The sequence below is a fragment of the Taudactylus pleione genome, unplaced genomic scaffold, assembly GCF_031769625.1.
Source record: "Taudactylus pleione unplaced genomic scaffold, aTauple2 ptg000479l, whole genome shotgun sequence".
Classification (NCBI taxonomy): Eukaryota; Metazoa; Chordata; class Amphibia; order Anura; family Myobatrachidae; genus Taudactylus; species Taudactylus pleione.
The window spans coordinates 15,494,310-15,515,851 of NW_028284881.1; the positions used below are offsets into that span (position 1 = coordinate 15,494,310).

At 43.4% G+C, this 21,542-nt stretch overlaps 1 protein-coding gene across 2 annotated transcripts in view; it reads left to right on the plus strand.

Moving 5' to 3' along the window:
• Positions 1–21,542, plus strand: part of SRRM4 (serine/arginine repetitive matrix 4) — a 178,089-nt gene that overhangs the window by 90,476 nt on the left and 66,071 nt on the right. For both annotated transcript variants that reach the window (XM_088449250.1, XM_088449251.1), the window contains exon 2: positions 19,623–19,739. In XM_088449250.1, the coding sequence (XP_088305376.1) occupies positions 19,623–19,739 (117 nt within the window). The remainder of the gene's footprint in view (positions 1–19,622; positions 19,740–21,542) is intronic.

Genomic DNA, 21,542 nt, shown 5'->3' on the forward strand with positions numbered 1-21,542 from the left:
GTAATTTTGCTTTAACATGGGTTCCATTAGTCTCACTAAACCAGAATGTTAAAAGCTGGCATCTAATTTGTTGCTATGGCATCCAGAGCATCATTAGTCTTTGCATCATGACATTAAATAAACCACTCAGATCTTTCTGGACAGAAATTAAAGTTACCTTGATTGCTTGTCTGAATGATTTGCAACATCAATGCTGGCTCTAAAGCTGGGTACATACCTGAACGATGGTGCAAATCAACGATGCGACGAGTGATGTAATGATACTTCGCGTGCGCCGTTCACACTGCACAATCCGGCATTCGATGGCACAATGTATGGTTACATGGTGCAGTTACATGGTGCATTAACTACACCGTGTCTATCAGTGCATTGTCCCATCCGTCGTGCAGCACAGCAGATGGGACGGTGAGATAAATGACGGATCGGGCGTACACACTCTACGATGTGTGTATTATATCATTCCGATCTCTGTCAGTCATAAGTTGTTTAAGGAGCAACATACTACTATTAATATGCATTGGACACCTACACAATGGCTGCTTTGTTGACTGAACCAGTATTCACAAGAATAGCAAAACATTCATCCACTGGGAACCAGTGATAATAGTGGGGCACAAGCCTCAGTTACAAGATCTACCACTAGAGGTCAGGAACAATTCAGTTTACAACAAACATTGTAAAACAAATAACTAGCAACTCTATAACTCATTGACTTGATTATGTAGTCACTTGTAATATCAATGTATTCATAATAACATCTTTTGTCTGTAGGATGCATCAGACACAGACATCATTCACCACAACAAATCAAAGCAAAGCTAAATATTACAAATAGCGAGTACTTATGAATGGTTACAGTAGCTGAAAACCACTGCTGTTATAAAGTTTTATTTCCCAGTTTTTCAGGGGATTCTTTAGTTTTTTACTTATTTATTTTTTTACAATTTTTTTTTTATTTGGTGACAATAATGTAGAATGTAGAATCAGTATTGTTAAAATGCGTTTCAACCTGTTGGAAATACAGGAGTTTACTTATCAGAACAAAACTTCACTCTCACCATAATAGCCCTATTGCTGCAATATATATATATATATATATATATATATATATATATATAACGTGAGGAATGACAGAAGACACTCTAGGAGACTTGGTAAATAAACTGCTACAGATTAGTAGTCAACGTTTCGGAGTGACCTCCTTTATCAAGATTGTAAGACTGTGCCTTCCGTCATTCCTCACGATACATACACTGTTGGGAACGGCACCGGAGCCAACTTTGCTGTTTATTATTTAAGAGTGCCAGACCATCATCGCTGCCTATATATATATCTATATATAATATATCAAAATAAATAGATGGACCTGTGGGTGCTTATTCAACAATCAATTATAAAATATTCCACAAATGTGATGAAATGATAAGATAAAAATCGAGGATAACTGTTAGGTTCCCGCTGACAGGGGTTCCACTTTGAGGTGCTGCTAGTATTGACCTTAGGGCCAGATTCAGACACGTTCGCTAGATGCGTATGCTTGCTCCCAGCATATGCAAATTCGTCTAAGTGACGGCAATGCAGGCGATCGCATGGCAAGGCATAAGCACGCCCACTATGTCTTGGTGTGCGATGGTGGTGTGTATGCAGACACCCACCAGCCTGTCTTGATGCCCACTAGCATTCATCATCTCCAGGATGTGTATGCAACCATCGGTACATCGGGTTCCATCGGAAGTGAGCGCAGCACTTGAGGTTGACTATACCCTACCACTAGCACTGCGAGCACTTCAGTGTATAATTCAACCAGGTGACGTGTACTATGACACTGGCTGTTAATTGTGCACGCCTCTGAAACGGTGTTAAGATGCTTAGACACGCCTGCATTTGCTCCTCCACTCCCACGTTTCCAGTGGCCTGCCCCTGTTACCACCCACAAACGGCTTGACCTGTCACTCATTTTCTCCCACAATCCAAAAATATACTGGTAGGTTAGGTGGCTCCTCACAAAAAATGAACCCTAAGCTCCAATGTGGCAGACACTGATGCGAATGGGCGGGTGGTGTGGGTACTTTGCCCCGGCCAGCGGCACCCCCCTCTGATGGACCTGCCACGGCGCCCAGGGCATGTGCCCTGCTCGACCCCCCCTAGTAAATAAAACAAATTGAATTGCAATTTTTTTAGGACTTGCTAGGAATTAGGAACATTTTGTCCTATTTGGTGAGAATGCTCGAGTGAAAAGAAACTTGATAAAAGAAAGAGACTTTTGTAAGAAAAGAGCACAACAAACTATGGGGGATATTTACTAATCTGTAGGTTTTCATGGGTTCTAAGGCACCCCATAACAAATAATGTTGGAAGGGGAGTGCTCCCTTCTGTTTACATGCCAGGCAATACCAGAGTTACGTCACTGCTGTGACCACCGACCCGGATCCCAAGTGTGCTACTGCGCATAAATGTCATCTATGCGTATAGTTTCTGTCCTCCATAGGAAGAGGATGTGCCTCTGAGCATCTTGTTATACCGGAGACTGTGCCACTCAATGCAGGCACCAGAAACCTCACTGTGTCACCACCAATTATACTTGCAGGGCCACTGCCACAGGTGTTGACTACTCTATCTACATACACCATCTGCACTAACCCTGAAACTCCTAGCTGGATCTGTCTCTTACTACTGTATGTGCATACTTGCATTAACCCTGTGTTACTCTTCATCCTGTTATCTGCCGGTTAATACACCAATGACCCTGCTTAAGTAATCTGCCGTGTGGACTAACCTCCATTGCACAACACTGACATCCTCAACATCATAGGTTTTGCCTATTTATAACATAACTAGTAGTGCTTGTTCTAAATAAAATCACTGGTTGTGAGTGAAATCACTAGTAGTTTTCCCAATTGTAAGTAAAATAACTAGTAACTAAATTAATGCTGACAACGTAATCCATCAATTATTATGGACCCCATAATGTATATGGAAACGTTTCCTCCCTACTAAATGCTTACCTAAAATCTTCCTTTTTTTGTCTGATGTAATCCAATATGAATATTGATAATTTATATAGTAGATCAAACTAACTTTACACACCACTCCCGAGGGGCAACCAATGCAAACTGAATTAATCTCTGGTGACCCTGACTACCTAATAACTGGGCAGCTAATCAAGAGCGGACTCTTACACTGCTTAGCTAACTACAGATAAGAGACCTCCAATGATTGCCTGACAGCACATTCTCAGGGTCAGTGAAAGCCCTTGAATAACCCTTCCTCGCACCATGCCCCCATCCCTAATTATTGTTGCCTTAGGAAGGACGTGTCCTCCCAAGATTTGGAGAGTAGATTTTGATATCATAGACTCCCAACATGACCCTGATATGGGGGCAGCTTAATTTGTATGGGGGTAGCTTAATATGTAAGAAATAGGAGAACTTTATGTCATGGCTTTCTGTCACTCATTTCTCTCTTTGAGTGTTTTAGCCACCTCATAACTATTGGTACCACCTAATGTTAGTGATGTCCCTGCACATTGTCCAGAGTTTCTCTTCTTTCCAGGTGCAACATTTTCTTCTCATGAGACACAGCTTTGTATTGCTTTGCAGTGGTTCAATGCCAGCTCTAATTCATGTAATTAATGTCAGCAGTTCAAAGTATTGAGGTTTTTGGCATCTTGTGATATTACAATATGGGAGGTGTGAGTAGGCTTTAAGCCAACAAGCTGAATGCTGTGTTGCCGCTCATCCTTAATGTTAGTGACAGGGTCATGTAAAGAAAGACTTACAGCAACTGCAGTCCTTTTTTTATTTGGTCTAGGGAATATTTAACAGGTAATCATCCGTCCATCAGTAGCTATGGCAGGAAATAAATTATAGCCATCCCATGAATAATAGTTGCCTAGCTGCACTAAGCTTTCACCTTTCACAAAGCATGGTGATGTGGATTGCCATTGTATATCTATCTACAAGACGTATTATATTCAATACACAGATGCTTTAAAACAGTTGGGATCACAAGAGAGAAATCTGACTAAAGCTGGAAATAGGAACATGAAAGTATAAACAGAAACACAGAGTTCAACATTGCATCAAAGTCAGATTCATATAATGTTGTGTACTATTATGTTACATATACATACTTACAATGCAATAGAAGTACACAATGTTTTTTTACATAATGACTCAATGACAAGAGGTCAAGAGAGCAATTGTACCCTGAGTCATTCTTTTTGTAGATGAGGGTATGAGTGACAGACAAGGCTTCCTCCTTTGTATAATAAATAAAAGCAGGGAATAGATTATAGCCATTCAATGAATATCAGTCGCTATAAATATAACATGGCTATGTATTTGGTTTTACTGGCCTATACCAATGACCACATACTATTATTACTATTACCAACATTATCCGGTATGGAGCACTGTTTATGTCGCTGATGCCTGAGATGGCTGGAGAGCTTGCCATGTTCTCTTCATCCCCTTTTTCCCCTCCTCCAGCACCAGACATTATTATAATACTTCATTCTTAAGTAGGACGTAATTATGCAACTCAGCCTTCAATTTTGCTGCACTGGTCCTTCTTTCCTTTTGTCCTTTACATGTCATCAGTGCTTAAAGTGGTCCTAGAGAAGTGGTGGAACTCACTGCCCCCCCCCTCGGTGCAGTGTCAATAAAGGGACAGCGCGCGTCTACGTCGCGTGCAGAAAAAAGGAGTATAACACACAGCAGTGCCCCTTTTACACAATGCCCACATTTGTGCCCCTTATACAATGCCCACAGTAGTTGTGCCCCTTATACAATGCCCACAGCAGTAGTGCCCCTTATATATAATGCCCACTGTAGTGGTGCCCCTTATGCAATGCCCCCAGTAGTGGTAGTACCCCTTATGCAGTACCCACAGTGGTAGGGACCCTTATGCAAAGCCCGCAGTAATGGTAGTGCCCCTTATGCAGAGCCCACAGTAGTGGTAGTGCTCCTTATGCAGAGCCCACAGTAGTGGTAGTGCCTCTTATGCAGTGCCCCCAGTAGTGGTAGTGCCACATATGCAGAGCCCACAGTAATGGTAGTGCCCCTTATGCAGAGCCCACAGTAGTGGTAGTGCCCCTTATGCAGTTCCCCCAGTAGTGGTAGTGCCACTTATGCAGAGCCCACAGTAGTGGTAGTGCCCATTTTGCAGAGCCCACAGTAGTTGTAGTGCCCCTTATGTAGTGCCCTCAGTAGTGGTGCCCCTTATGCAGTGCCCACAGTGGTAGTGCCCCTTATGCAGTGCCCACAGTGGTAGTGCCCCTAATGCAGAGCCCACAGTAGTGGTGTCACTTATGCAGAGCCCCCCTTATGCAGTGCCCCCTATCCAATGCCCCCATTAGTATTCCCCCTGTACTAGTGTCCCTATAGTAGTACCCTAGTAGTAATGCCCCCTGTTGTAGTGCCCCCAATAGTAATACCCCTCTTTAGTAATGCCCCCAGCAGTAATGCCACCTGGGTAATGCCCCCAATAGAAATGCCCCAGTAGTAGTGCCCATAGTAATGCCCCCACTAGTAATGTCCCCTGAGTAATGCCCCCAGTAGTTGTGCCCCTTGAGTAATGCCCCCTGTAGTTGTGCCCCCTGTAGTAATGTTCCCTATTGTGAAGCCGCTTACACAAAAAAAAAAAAAATAATACTTACCTTAAGCCCTGCTCTTGCGTTCGTTGCCGTCTGGTCCGCCTGGCTGCTCCTCAGTCTGAACTATGGAAGAGACGTCATGACACCTCTCCCATAGTGCACTGCACACAGCAGGACCCGGAAAAGCTCCAGCCTCCGGCTATCGCAGCGGGGAGGGAGCAGCTGCCCGCTGGTAACAAAATCTCAGCGGGAGCCTGGCAAATGGAGCCTCCCTGTGGCGCCGGGGTTAGGTGGGGAGGAACTGGTTCCACCTCCAAATAGAAGTGATGGAACGCAGTTCCGCCCTGTTATGACCCACTTTAACCCCTGCATGTCATGCGGTCACTGCTTCTTCTCCATAAAATGGACTTTAGTAGATGGCAGAGTGATGTCTAAGCATCTTCATTTTTAAACATTTATATAGTGTCAGCATACTTTGTAGAGCTGTATGAGGAGATAATTGTGCACTTCTTTCTGCATGAGTGTATTGAGGAGTACAAGATAGGACAGTTATACCAGGATCCTAAACTTTTTGTTAGCAGAGAACATTACGTAGCATAAATTGGCTAAAAAGCAAACTTTTTTGTATTGTTTTAATTCAACGCACTCCCTTCCTCCCTTCTACTATTCTGCCAATCAAGCAATGTAATTCCTGGCAAGCATGCCCAATTCTCCACCATCCTGCGATGTCCCAATTTGCGGTGGTGGTGGTCTACGTTGGTATTTCACTGCCTTATGGTCTGTAGGCGTGCCGCAATAAACTGGTGTTTTATTAAAAAGATAGACTGGTAGCATTGTCATATCCTCTATGACACGTTCATATTCCCAGCGTTCCTCAGCCATGTCCCTGTTCTTAGTTCAAAATCCTGAATATTGGGAGGTATGCCTTATCTCACAGCAAGGAGACCTTTATAAATTGCTCTCTTATGAGTTGTTACTCTGAAGTTCTCCTTATAATAACCTGTTAATGTAAATACCGTACATGAGCAATGCGTCAGTACAATGTGCTTCCCAAATGAAACAAACTTTTGTCTTGTGCTATGTGCAGCTTTCAAAGTATGGTCAACAACACTGCTAGATAGATAGGGATAATTGAAACTACTAGATTATTAACACAAGAATTATTTTAAAACAGATTACAGACCAAAAGGGGCTCATGCAGTACAGGTTGATCTTGTAATGTTTCACACAGCAGTGAATACAGTAGCTGAGCACGTTGATCTATAGGCAATTGTACCCACCTCCACTTGCAATGCTGAGTTATGTATAATCTCTTGCAACAGGCCCCCAATAGTAATGCCCCTCTTTAGTAATGCCCCCAGCATTATACAGATGGTACAGATGAGTGCTGATATCTACTTTTAGCCCAAAATAGGTTGCAAATTGCATCCCTCTTAATTTGTTGGAGGACTGTAAGTATTATTGAGAAAATAGAGGTGAAATACATCATGGAGATAGTTGAATTGTGGGCCTGATTCAGACCCGGACGCTATTTGCGGCCGCTCGCTCTCAAAAAGGGGCGTATATTTAAATTGAGCGCTCGCTCTTTGCGGTGTGAGGATGCCTCTATGTCTGTGCGAGCATCCGCTAAATGCGCTCGCTATTTTTTCAAGACGCCCCTTTGCCGTTCGCAAATCACGTCATCTCCTGTTTTTATTAGATTAATCGGGAACATCGAACGGCATCTGAGCTGCTCGCAGCGCTTGAGGAAGGAATTACTTCCCGTAATCACTGCGAGCAGTTCAGGCTAAAAGACAACCAAGTGATGTGATCGATGACGCTCCTTTGCTAATTATGCACTCCCATTAAACACCCTTTTGACCGTTGGGCACGCCTGCATTCGCACAACCACTCCCCCGTTTTCAAGCACCTTCCCCCGTTACCACCTACAAACGGCACATTCTGTCACTCAAAATAGCAGCCCCTCTGTGTTTTACGATTTCCGACCGCAATGACTGGTTTGCGCATGCGCATTGTGAACCACATGCATGCGCAGTTGTGCGACCATCGCTCAGAGCGACCGTGCGGACGCTTACGAGCGGGTCTGAATCAGGCCCTGTATCCATTAAAACTGATTAAATGATATGCAACAAGTTATAAAGTAAAGTAAATTAGGGGATTATCCGGGGCTCGTTTATTAAATATGGATCCATAATTTTGTAAAGGTGAATTTGTCATTATTTTCTGTGGGTACCTCTGCTCTGTCTCCTCTCGCTAATATTACGTTTACTTAATGCAGAATAGCCAGTGGTGGCACGCCAAATAGAATTTATGTATATGTTTTACATGCAACCCTCAAAAATACATGTAGTCCATGTTCACTTACAGTATGTATATTCTTCGTGGTCACATCATATTTAATCCAGAGCAAAACTGTAGCATTCACAGGGAACATTGCTCCCTACTGCAATGAGCCACTCATGTTTTCAAAGCAAATTATTGCACTGCTGAATTTTCCCTAATCTTCTTTTACCTTAACTCTATACAGCATGTGAGTAATTGTTTCACTGACAATCATTTGTTTAGAGAACATCCAATGTCTTCCATTCACATACCTGGCATAACTGATATATCTGCAGCAGGCTTGTCACTAAAGATACATTACAGGAGCTGTGTCCAGGATATGGTGATAAAATACACAGCAATCTCTTCTAGCTACTGAGAACTCCAATAGTCTGGCTAACAGCTGCCTTTTTTTTTTAATCCTACACATACCAACCAAACCAGCCGAGCTACAATGACTAGAGCTGGCCTCATTTGTCTTATGCTTGTTATCCTGCTGCTGTGTGAACAAAGGGGAAAGTGGCAAACGGTCAGGGCCAACACATTTCCCACTTGTAGAACTCACGTGGATGCCTTTGGCCATCCTTCTAGATTATTTGGAAGGTATTTAACTAAACCACAAATGCTTAATAACATCACATTATATGTTTTTTAATTAAAGTATTATAGAACTACATTATTAAGTTTGATTTGCTCATTAGCTCTCCACATTTCAAATTGCTACCGTGGGGGCACTTATAACTTCAGTAATATACATAAACACAAGTTGCAAAATTTTATTAGCAGGGGTTAAAGTGGACCATAAAGAGGCAGAACTGCGTTCCGTCAGCTATATTTGGAGGCGGAACTTGTCCAGCCCACCTTACCTAGCCAGTCGATCAGCCAGCTCTGCACCGCAGGGAGACGCCAGGCTAGAGAGGTGCTGCTGCTGCATATTCAATTTGCCGATCGCCGCCTGAGATTTTGTTACTAGCAGGCGCCCGTCTCCTTCCCTACAGCGGCAGCCGGAGGCTGGAGCTCACTCCTGAGCTTCTCCTACCGGCTCCTGCAGTGGTTGAAGGGAGAGACGCCATGACGTCTCTCCCATAGTTCCGAGGAGCAGTTGGGCGGCAGCAGGCGCAGGAGCGGGGCTTGAGGTAAGTATTGTGTGTTTCTTTTTGTGTAAGGGGCACTACTACTGTGGGCACTACTAATGGGGGCACTACCACTGGGGGCAATACTATAGGGGGCACTGCATAAGGGGCACCACTACTGGGGGCACTGCATAAGGGGCACCACTACTGGGAGCACTGCATAAGGGACACAACTAGGGGTTAAAGTGGGTCAGAATGGGGCGGATCTGTGTTCCGTCTGTTCCATTTGGAGATGGAACCAGTTCCGCCTCCTCCAACCCACCCAACCCAGGATGTCAGCCTGGTGCCGCAGGGAGATACCGGGCACCCGCTGAGATCTTGTTACCAGCTACGCCCAGCTCCCCTTATACTCCTCATGGAGCGCCGAGTGCGGGCGGAGGGTGGGGTTGAATTCCACCACGTCTTCATTGATTTACTTATGCCCACTTAGGGCAGGGGTGGGGAACCTCAGATCCGGGGGCCATATAAGGCCCGCGGGATCTGGGTCTGGCCCTCTGAGCTTTTTCTGCTAGCCTTATCCGGCTAGTAGGGTGCTTAGATAGGCTTGCTGCAACCACAGTCTATGCAGCAGTGCAGCCTGGGGCATCCTTAGAACACTTCAGACACTCACACCGCTGCCCTTACTGCTCCCCGGAGCATCCTCAGGCATTGCTGTAATCACCAGAGATTGTCGCCACTCCCCCATGTGACATCACATGGAGGGGGCGTGGACTGCACCGGGCCCGCGAATAATGTTATATATATCAAAATGGCCCTCGACAGAAAAAAGGTTCCTCACCTCTGATTTAGGGGATGGTAAGTACCACAAAGCTCAACATGCATACGCGGCTAGCAAGGACTCCTAGTCGGCTGCATTAAACTGCTGGTGATGAGAAGAAAACTTTTGCATATTGGTAAATAGCGCCAAAACTCATATGTGGAAATTGGCGAAAAACTGTTTTTAAGTGGAAAAAGAAAATGCAATATTTAATAAAAAGTCCCATGAGGTCTTTCACTGGATTGATGTCTGCAGTATTGGTTAGATGGCTCATAATATATGTACACAGAGCGATCACAGAATTGAATTAGTACAAACAAATTAGACTGGGTGAATGAAACGGCACCTTTTAACTGTGTCTGCCAAAATGTTACAGCTGGTGTTATACATCCCAATAATGCACTACAAAGCTTCTGACATAATCAGAGCCACTTGTGAATCAGTGTAATCACAGAGAAAGCCTTTCCCTGATTTGCTATTATAATTTTCCATAACAAACTACAGGAATCCACATGATTAATAATCACAGCTCCACGGAGGGGCTTCCTTCCCCACCTTCCCTCTTTATTTTGCACTTGCAGAATTGCCTTGTCGGTGGGATTTATTCTAAGCAAATGCAATCAAAACATCTTGCTTTCCACCCCAAGACTTCAGTGACTAAATTTAGCTCTTGGAAGAATGTGTGGGGCGGATGCACATTCATATTTAACTCCTTACATCCCATTTGGTAAGAGAGAGGAACTAAAATAAAACATACTGTATCATATGTAATGTTAAATACCATAATACCCTATATATATATTTCCAGAAATATATGTACGATTAAAATTATATATATTACCTTATTATATTAAAACATATTTTTGTGCGGTGGATGGGAGCAGAACCCATGAGCACGGCCTTAAGCTGACCACACACTAGACCAACTTACATCCAACTAGTTGATTGGTTGGAATGAAAATCTGGTAAGGTATGTAAGCAAATGACAATCAGCAATTTGCTCCCAAACACCGGAAAATGGACAAAAACTGTTGTTTAAACAAATTATTTAGATCAAACATTTAACAAACTTGTCTGACGACTATTTTCATCTGTTTTCTGGCATTTAGGAGCAAATTGCTGATCATCAGTTACTCCCATATGTTACCAGATTTTCATTCCAACCAATCAACTACTTGGATGGTTGGATGAAAGTTGGTCTAGTGTGTGGCCAGCTTTAGTGTACTGAGGCATTAACTGGTTGAGCTATTTGGCCATTTGACTAAAATTAGGGTTTATGCATTTTTGTTATTGATATGTATTTTTAGAGACTACCGTATATACTCGAGTATAAGCCGACCCGAATATAAGCAGAGGTACCTACTTTTACCCCAAAAAACTGGGAAAACTTATTGACTCGAGTATAAGCCTAGTGTGGGAAATGGCAGCAGCTGGTAGTGCCCCCAGTAGTAATTCCCCCTGGTTGTGCCCCCAGTAGTAATCCCTCCTGGTAGTGCACCCAGTGGTAATCCCCCCTTTCAGTGCCTCCAGTGGTAATCCCCCCTTTCAGTGCCTCCAGTAGTAATCCCCCCCTGGTAGTAACCCCAGTGGTGGTCCCCCCTTTTAGTGCCCCCTGTAGTAATCCCCCCCCTGGTAGTGCCCCCTGTAGTAATCCTCCCCTGGTAGTTCCCCCAGTTGTAATCCCCCCTTTTAGTGCCCCTGGTAGTGCCCCCTGTAGTAATCGCCCCCTGGTAGTGCCCCCTGTAGTAATCGCCCCCTGTAGTCCCCCCCCCCAGTAGAAAGAGATGTGATAACAATAAAAAAGAAAAATCACTTACCTGAAACTCCCGCTCCTGGTCCAGCCGCTATCCGCTCCTCCGGCCGCTTTGCATGGGAGAGACGTCGTCATGACGACATGTCTCCCATTACCCACTGCGGGAGCCGGAAGATGGCTCCCACAGTGGGAGCAGCAGCAGCCGCTGAGAGTCTGACAGACTCTCAGCGGCTGCTGATTACAGCAAACACACATCTGCCGGCTCCGGCGGCTGTGTGTTTGTTCTGTGTAGCGCTGACCGAACTCCGTCCGGTCAGCGCTACACTTCACTCGAGTATAAGCCGAGGGGGTACTTTTTCAGCACAAAAAATGTGCTGAAAAAGTCAGCTTATACTCGAGTATATACGGTATTTAAATAGTCTGCAAATAAGAACACTATAATCTTCTCTCTTTTAAATACTAATAAAGAAAAAGTAAAAAGATAAATGTATTTCCTGCTTAAAACACCTGAGACTGAAAATCACCCCCATTGGGGAGATGTACTAAGCTCTGAAAAGTTATACACTGGAGAGTGATAAACGACCAGCCACTCAGATCCCAACTGTCATGTTACACGCTGTGTTTGAGAAATGACAGTTGGGAGCTGATTGGCTGGTGGTTTATCACTCTCCAGTTTATCACTTTTCAGAGCTTAGTACATCTGGCCCCAGGTGTTAGTTATTACACAGGTGGATGAAAGGCTTTTTATTTGATAAGATCGGTTTAAATATGGAGCCAGGGATCTGCAAATCATTCTTTGTCCAAACCCTTTGAGGAAACCGCCACTATACAAGGAGGAGAAACGTGTAAGTGGGGGGCCCAGAACCTAACCTTACTGACGCGGAAATGTACTAACTTCTTGCTGGATTATATGCCTGGAACAAACTCCCTACCTCCTGAACACTATGCTATTCTACTGTGCCCCACGGCTACCCAAACAACGTGGACACGCCAAAGAGGACTGTATCTTCCCTCTATAAATTAGCACGGATTTAGGTTCAGGGCTGCGGCAGCACGGGGGGAGGTCAAGTTGTTCCCCAACAATAGAGTGTGCACACTTCTAGTATATTTGTGTTTATCTTTTTTGCTTTGTTTTTAATTAATAAATTGTTATAATTTATGCAAATTTGTTGCGTTCTTTGAGAACTATAATTCTTATGACCTGCTGTATATTTGAGTCCTGGTCAGAGGTACTTTTTAGGAGCTGCTATTACTGTCATGAGAGAGGATACAAATGTGTATAATTATTTATATCAGCACCTGATATTTGGACTAGGACTCTATGTTAAATAAAAGATCACCCAATAAACGCTGGGAACTTTGGATGAAGTATACAGATTAAACCTAGTGTGACAAGAATCATGAGCAATTTGTTTGTGGTGAGCGCCATTTATCTAACACACATGCAGTATGTAAATCCAAAACATGACTATTTATTTCATATATATATATATATATATATATATATATATACACACACAAAGGAGTAAACTTTCTAGAATGTTTGGGGGTATTCACAATGCCCTGGGGCACTGACAGGCGAGGTGGATGTCGGTCCTAATCACCCTGGTCCAGGCGTGTTGGAGGGGCCTGGCAGGGACCTGGGTCCGACGCCCCCCCTCTTACCTATCAGCAGCCTAGCACATGCTGCTAGGCTAGGCTGCAGTGGCACCAGGCAGACTGCTGCCGCTGAGTGAAGTGGTGGGTGGGGAGCTGGTGTACATCCCCACTGTGGGGCAAGGAACACCGAGTGGGGGGTACTCATTACCGGGCCCAGGCTTGTTGGAAGGACAAGGGTCGTTTGCTGAGGGGGACATTGTCCCCATTTGCAGTGCAAAGCGCCACAAAGCTGCACTGCATATAATACTTTTTTCTTTTCTTTCAGGAGTGGGCATGGCCATGCCTCTCAGATTTGACCACACTCTCAAAACCGTATTTTGCCAGACAAAAGTGGCAACCCTATTAGTGGCTGTGGCAGCACCCACAGAGATGGTTCCATCACTAAAGGCCTAATTTATCAACTAGTTTTATCATTCACAATGAGATATGTATGGTCTCTCAGCATTATTAATTAATAAACTACTTATTCTTAAGAATACCCGATTTGAATTGATTACTTGATGAAACAGCACACGGCAAAGGTTATTTTGGATTAGACATGTATGATAATGGTGCTCCAGCCAATCATCTTCCAACTGTCATCTGTTTGAAAAATAACAGTTGGGAGCTGATTGGCCGGAGCACCATTTTTACACACAACAAGTTTTATCACTCATTGTGAATGATAAAACTTGTTGATAAATGAGGCCTTAAATGTTTTGAATGTATTCAATATTCCTCTTTTGCTAATCCAGTTTTACTGTGGGTGGGAATAGAACAACCTGCAGCCATTTGAATGTTCATAGCAGAGGAAGAGGCTTGTTCTGTTACTTATTTTGGGAAGCAGGAGGCGACCATTGGACCCTCTAGACAGGAGATGCCCACTGTAACTTACAGAGATGAGACTAAGGCTGGTGAATGCTAAACCAATAATGTAGAAGCGATCAAAGACAGTGACATATTTTTGGGAATCGGTATGAATTACCGCTGGACCTAAGCCCGGCGGATGAAATACCGACGCTGGAAGGACGGCACATGAAGATCCTAACAGAGGTAAGTATGACCTCTAACCCTCCCCTCTCCCCCCTAACCCTCCAGGGGGGTGCCCAACCCTAACCTCCCCCCAGGGGTGCCTGAACCTAACCCCCCCACTCAGCACCCTAAACCTAACCCTCTCAAGGGGGTGCCTAAACCTAACCTCCCCCCAGGGGTGCCTGACGCTAATCCCCCCGTCCCCTAGCTTGACCCCAACCCTCGCAGGGGGGTGCCTAACCCTAAGACCCCCCCGAGAGTCCCTAAACCTAACCCTCCCCCCCGCGGCTATCGCCTCCTGATGCCCGGCTTGCCTACATTCGGTATGCCATGCGTCGGGATTTCGGCATATGGCTAATGATATGCTTCGGTATTTAGATGCCTATCATTAGTTCCATGCTGGGATTTCACTGTGGGGAAGCCGGTGGACGGCATTTCGACCGCTGGCTTCCTGACTACATCCCATATTTTTGTGTTATTCATCGTGCATTTGAATATCTTAGGAAATCCATGAAATTCTGTATACAGTATACTTAACTGTGGAAAATCATATGCTGCTCATTACAACTAACAAACATTTGCTTTCATTTTTGTAACTCTATTTGACAAAATGTAATGTTTATAAATGTGTTATCAGTGTATAAGATACCTGAATAATAACTAACACAGTACTGTTTGTAGGCAGAGGATGCGTAGTTGTTATAACAAATGTGCACACAAGTCATTCTGAGGACTAGGGAGATGATTTATTATTGCCCGCATTTTAGCTAAGATAAATATAATTACTCATCACCACATTTCATGGCAATAAGAAATTATTTATCAGGTCAGTGTATTAAAAACGTCCTGCAGAGACATGGACTCCGATAGGAACCAATGCGAAGTGTAAAAAGTAAGGTGATCATTTACGTAATCACTTTGCTTTCAGGCTTGGACTTTGCAGATTTATGGCTCATGTGTGGCCATCATGTGCAAGTGATCCTTCTGCGAAAAAATTAAAAAGCAACAACGATGCAAATAGATAGCACAAGCAGCTTCTGCTGATTAAAATGGTATGTAGCATGCCTGTGTTCTGTGTGCATCTGCATGCGAAATGCTACATTACAGTGTCAGCAACTGTAACACTGTAACATAGTGTTTAGCATACAGATACACCCGCAGATGCACACAGAACATAGGCATGCTGCATATCATTTTAATCAGCAGAAGCTATGTGCTATATCTATTTGCATCGCTGTGCGAATAAGATGCATTTGAATTTAAAAAATCACACGAAAAGACACTTGGCGCTACCGAGTCACACTGAGCTCCCGTGTTATGTGTGGTGCAACTTGTAGCACACGGAGGATAGATGTATGTGGGTACATCTGTAGCAACATGTAGCCTATGGCATTAGCTCACAGTTGCCTACTCTCTCAGAATCTGCGGGAGGCTTGCCATTTTTCGGGTTAGCACCCCCGGAAAAGTAGGCACTTCCTAGTGAAGTGGGCAGAATGGAGAGAATCTTACCTGGAATCCACGGTCTGTAGTTAGGGGTGGGGCATATGATAATCATGTCAGTTGGCCCTGCCCCCTATTCAAATATGCATGATTTGAGGGATTTTGTCATGAGGGGCGGGGCCTAATGACGGAAATGGTCCGACCTCGCCCCCATCACTGCCCAACTACAGTTCCTCTCTGGGCTTCTCCCAGGGAGTACAGATCAAAAGTAAGTAAGTATACATTAGCTGTCAGAACCCAAACTCTGAAAAGCATTGCTTTTTGTAGCTTGATACATTTTGCAATATCTCAGTAGAAACCTATGCGGACAACTCTGGTGGCCAAAACTAGAGGGACATCTCCATTATCTGCTGCGGTACCCTATTAATACATAATGGGTATGCTAAAAATTGTGTAAATCTTCAAATAATTGCAGTTTTCAGAGGACTTTCCACAAAAAGACTTAATACACAGGCCCTTAAGTGCTTTCTGATGAAAACACTGACTATTAACGGGGAAGGAGTCACCCATGCATGCAAATAAAATATGTCCCATCCACGCAACTAATGAGCACACCCCCTGTGAGGTTCTGCACACTATATAGATCTACAGAGCTGCAATGGTTTAAACTGGCTATTACACCTAGCATCATATAGTTAGAATAACAAGGCTTACTATGCAAGAGAAAATAGCTCAGGTGTTAAATGTCTGACTGTGATATATGGGGTTTATATATATGCTGAGCATTGTGGACCTGATTCAGAGGTGCACGAGCCTGCGGCTGCATCTTTGTGATTATGTCGCGACTGATGGTCTTCCTACTTATATGCCCACTGGCTGTGGTACTAATCCGTCTAAGTGAGTCTTTAGTCGCACCATCGAAGCTTGTACAAGCCCAATGGCAGATGCAACTTCTCTGTCTCCTGAACATGGCACTCTGTGTGTGCTACTGCAATTTCAGATGCGGTCACTGTCAGTGACACTCCCGTGACATGCCCGCATCTGCCAACCCTCCCACCCCATGTTACTTCCCAGGAACGCCCACTGAACTCCCGGGCTGTTGCATCCAAATTCGCTCAGGGCTCAATCAATGTAATCATGCAATTAAAAATCATTTGTATAGCAATGCCTATAAAGTTTGCTGGTTTCCTCTCTTACCAGTTGGATCAGTCTACAAATGTTCACAAAGGCTGCAAGGAGGTGGGGATAAGAAGCAAAACAATTATCACATCTACCAAAACAATGAGCAAATGAAAAAGCTAAGAGTTATGTCTATTTAATGGTCAGATATTTTATAACCCAGCTGGTGTAGTTGTATAAGTAGGCATTTAATGGGAAATCACACAGAGAATCATAGAATTCATTAATTCATAATTCAAGCAAAGTTAAAAGCAAAATATATGGCATGCTACAAGTGAGAGAGAGGACAAACCAAATAATTGTCTTTATCTGGGCCTTTAACTGCAGCATGAAATTGTAGCAGACATTGTTAGTCAATGTTTAGACAGCTAAGAAAACAACAGGAGAGTGTGCCAGACTGAAAGGTGTCTGTTAGTAGAGTGGCGATGAGATGTGTCGGGGTGCGTAATATTCCCGTCACATACTGACATTCAGGACATCCCGGTAATACTGATTCCTGCATTACTGAACAGTTCTTTGATATCACCTTTAAACTAAATGTTTTTTTGTGACTATGCTTTGTCCTTTGATATAGAAATCCTCATGGTCTTCTCAATAACTCCTCTCAATAACAGGGACTGTAATTGTCTCTTCAAGATGTAGGAAATCTGGAATTAGCTAATGTATTGAGCAGTGACTTCTTTACCAATGCGTGACCACTTTACTTTAAATGAGCCTGTGATAGATCCCTGGAAATAAATTGTCTGTTCACTGTTATTCTTTATACTTGGAATATACATTGCAAATACTAACATACAGTATATTCTAATACAAGGTGGCAAATAAATATCTCAGAGCTCCACGTAGAGGTTTTATGTAAAATGCATCCAAAAAACGATACAATTACATGTGTATACTGAGCACCACATGCCTTAACATACATGTGACACACGTGGCTTGCATTTTGTCTCCACCTTGTTATGAGAGGACATTAGAGGTGGGCTCTGTATTAAATTATTGGATACCAGTGTGGGCTGTATATTGTGTTACTGGACATTAATGGTTTCACAAATATTACCAGCGGTGTAAAAAAAAACCACAGCTATGCCAGGCAGACCATAAACGCTCCGGTACATTTGGGCTCCGGAAATATTCTATAAACATATGTACATGCTTTTACAGATGGAGCAATAATCATTTAGAAGTCGTAACTCTAACCTTCCCAGATATATCTTGCCCATTTTTGTTCAAAGAAAAACAATATGGGAGATTTGAAGCAAAGTTTGTTTGTTCAACTCAGTTGATTTGATCCTTTTGCCTACACATGACATTGTCAGTAAAATATATTAAGGTGTTTCTGTGAATACTTGGGTAGCACAGGTTTGGCCTGTTTAATAATGACAAGCATAAGTTTAGCAAAATGTAAGTACTGTTTTATGTAAACCAATTAAAAACTGCAAAACTGGAAAGTATACACAGTTATGATACTCACAGTAGGACATAGGAGCTGATGCAGCCTTGAATGCATGATGTTTTCAGAGCGTGCACAGTGTGATGTCCTACGCATTTTAGACACATCGACCCTTATGACCAAGGTGGAATTAGGGTAGGAATAGGCATTCTCACATAGGCAAAGTTCAGTGTAGGTGTGTTTACACAAATGCGATTATACACTTATATACTGTATGAATATGGAGGCACATATTTAGCACCAAGTATAGAGCAGGTTGAGTACAAGTATACAATGATTGAGATGATGACTATTAGTAATACAGGTGCATATGCTACACCTACAGCGGTGGATGGATTTTGCGATGCAATATACAATATTTACAAAATACAATATTTTCCTGTGCACTCTTCTTTTGGTAATGTAAAGACACCATGATCTGCCTCCTAAACTGTGTCACTCCTGCAGTCAGTTCTCAATTCCCTCACCTCCTCCTATAAAACCACAGCATCTGTGCAGAACTCTGATTTATCCTTCACCTAAACATCTATCACACATCACTGTGCTGTCAGCTCCACCAACAGCAGACTTCCTTCAAGCTGTCAACCTTTTTCCCACCTTCATAACGCCACCAAGGCTTGTCATTAATTGTAAGTGGGATAAATGAAGACGAGCAACTGATGAGGACTGAGGAACGTGAGAAATAGTAAAGGACGTATGGAGGCGTTATCATGCATAGTGTGGGGTAGTTCTAGAGCTTGGATTTGTGACAGATGTTCAGTATGGAGGTTTTACATATAAAGGATCTTTAGGTTTGCCAGATAATGGAATTGGGAAGTCAGAGAGTATGGGACATATAAGTTATATGCTTTTAATATTAATGGATTATATACACACAATGTAGTAGTTCTTTTGTGCTTTGCTCTAAGGAGCTGTTTTATTTTGAGCTAGTTTTTTTTACCTGGGTGCAGTTTGCTCAATACACGGTACGATTAGAAACCTCACAATGTGTTGTACGATTGCCCTTGCGATTTTTCCTTTGAAAGTCTCCATACGATGTGGTCAAATGGTGTACGATTGATCATTATGATCGTTATGATCATACACACATCATAATACATCCTACACAATAGATCGCAATCTAATCGTTTTTTCATAGGATGTACAATCCGTCTATATGACGGATCGCAAACATACCAAAACAACACACAATGTGCACGATTGATCGTTACGATTGATCGAAATGGTGCACATTGTGCAAAAGATCGCACCGTGTATGGGCCGCTTAAGTATTTCCAAACCACACTGCTATAAGACACAATGTTTCCTTTTTGTCTTTGTAGTGACAGTGTCCTGTGCTCACCACTTCCAGACAAAGACACCAAACATGAGAAGCAGAATGGAGATGGGCGTACAGCAGCAAGGCTCGGAAAAGATTTCAGCCTCCGCCACAAAAATAGGTAAGAGAGAACAAAGCTTTCAGGGGAAGGAACATACAGTTCTAGATCACACTGTGACCCTACCAAACTTCGCAATTAAAAGCAGACTGAGCTCTGACACGTTTGTATTGAATGGACCTAATTATATAAAAAGTCAATTTGATGACCTGACTGTGAAACATGAAATATCATTATACCTTAAGTGGTATTGAAAGCACATGAGTTCTAAGCCCATCCATCTTTATGACATTGCTGGATGTCAAAAAACCTTTTGAGAAAGCTTCGGATAAAACAATTTCCTTGATAAGCCTCTGAAGTCGGCTATTTGCTGACCTCCAAACCTGGTGTGATGGGGGAATTCAGCTTTCACAGCCAAGGCAGCTACGTGAGCACTCGGCTACAGGCTTACTACCATTATCTTCACATTTCAAGCCTTTTTTGTTGTTACAATATTGAGGACAGTTTTAAGATAGGTGGTGAACAGTGCTTTAAAAAGGAATCACATTTGCTTCAGGAGCTGTGGTTTTATAGCAGTAATTTGTATGTTGAGATATAAATTGCTGGAAAGATGAAGGCTGCATGCTAGGGGACCAGACAGCAGAAATGACATCACTGATTCCAATGTGCCGCTATCAGCTCTTGGTCTTTAATCTACCTATAATTCAGCTGCAAAATAGTGTCTAAGAACATTGGTTTACAGATAAGCAGTTGGAGTGGAACTTGGTGCACAACATATGGGCTGATGTAGAGCTGAGTGCACATTAAATTTGAAGATGGATATGTGTTTTCGCACTGCGCATGCGCCGAAGCCGAGTGTATTCAATTACGCAATGATGCTGAGTGATACACAATTCATTCACATCTTCACTTGCAGCTGAAGGGACATAACAGGGGTGTAATGGGGCATTTGCACAAACAAAGACACAGTGTAGTGAGGGGTGTGCAGAGATATGCCTGCTTTCAGCAGCATATTGTACACCATAATTATGCCTTGTGCAAGTGTATAGGGGCACCTAGAGGGGGGAGGGAGCGGCTACTAATTACCCAGGCCCGGACTTGCTGGAGGGGCCCAGGTCCGGCACCGCCCTGCCCCCCCTCACTCTTACCTCACCGCAGCCCAGCACACACAGCAGCAGTCTCCTATGCCTGTAGGGGGAGCGATCACACTGATCATGCCTCCCTCTTGCTTTGCGACAGGCTGAGGGGCTCACAGCGCCCCGATCCCCAGCGTACCGTGCTACGGCAAAATTAGCTTTTTAATAATAAAGGGGTGTGGCAACGCCTCCCACAAATAGGCCATGCCCCCTCCCCTGGGCCCGTCACGGCTCTCAATGCCCCTGCAAGTGTACACTGATAATGATGACGCTATGAAACCAAGAGTATGGGCGAACATCAGCATTTATTCTGTGTATGCAAAGTACAATTGTATGGCACCAGTGTATTAAGTGCAAATAGCTTTAAGGAGTGTGCCGACCTCTGGCCATTCTGCAAGTAGCAAAACTTTGCCAACTCTGGTTTTCTGGTTAGGAAAAGCTGCACACTAATACACAGTGGAAAAGCAGAGTAAAAAAACCTTATATATATATACTTGTACAGCCTGCCGCAGAACTGCAAAAAACTTTATTAAACCGCTGAAATAAAACAATAACAGGGATATCTAAATGGAAATAGCTTTTATAGCATGTTTTCTGTCTTGGTAGCAATGCTTGTAGAGGGTTTTACACTTTATATACTTTTTGCTTAAAGACTGTTCTTTTTTTTTCAAGAACTTGGTCCTGTCATATGACTGCCATTCAATAACTGAGTGGTCACATTTTTATGAAC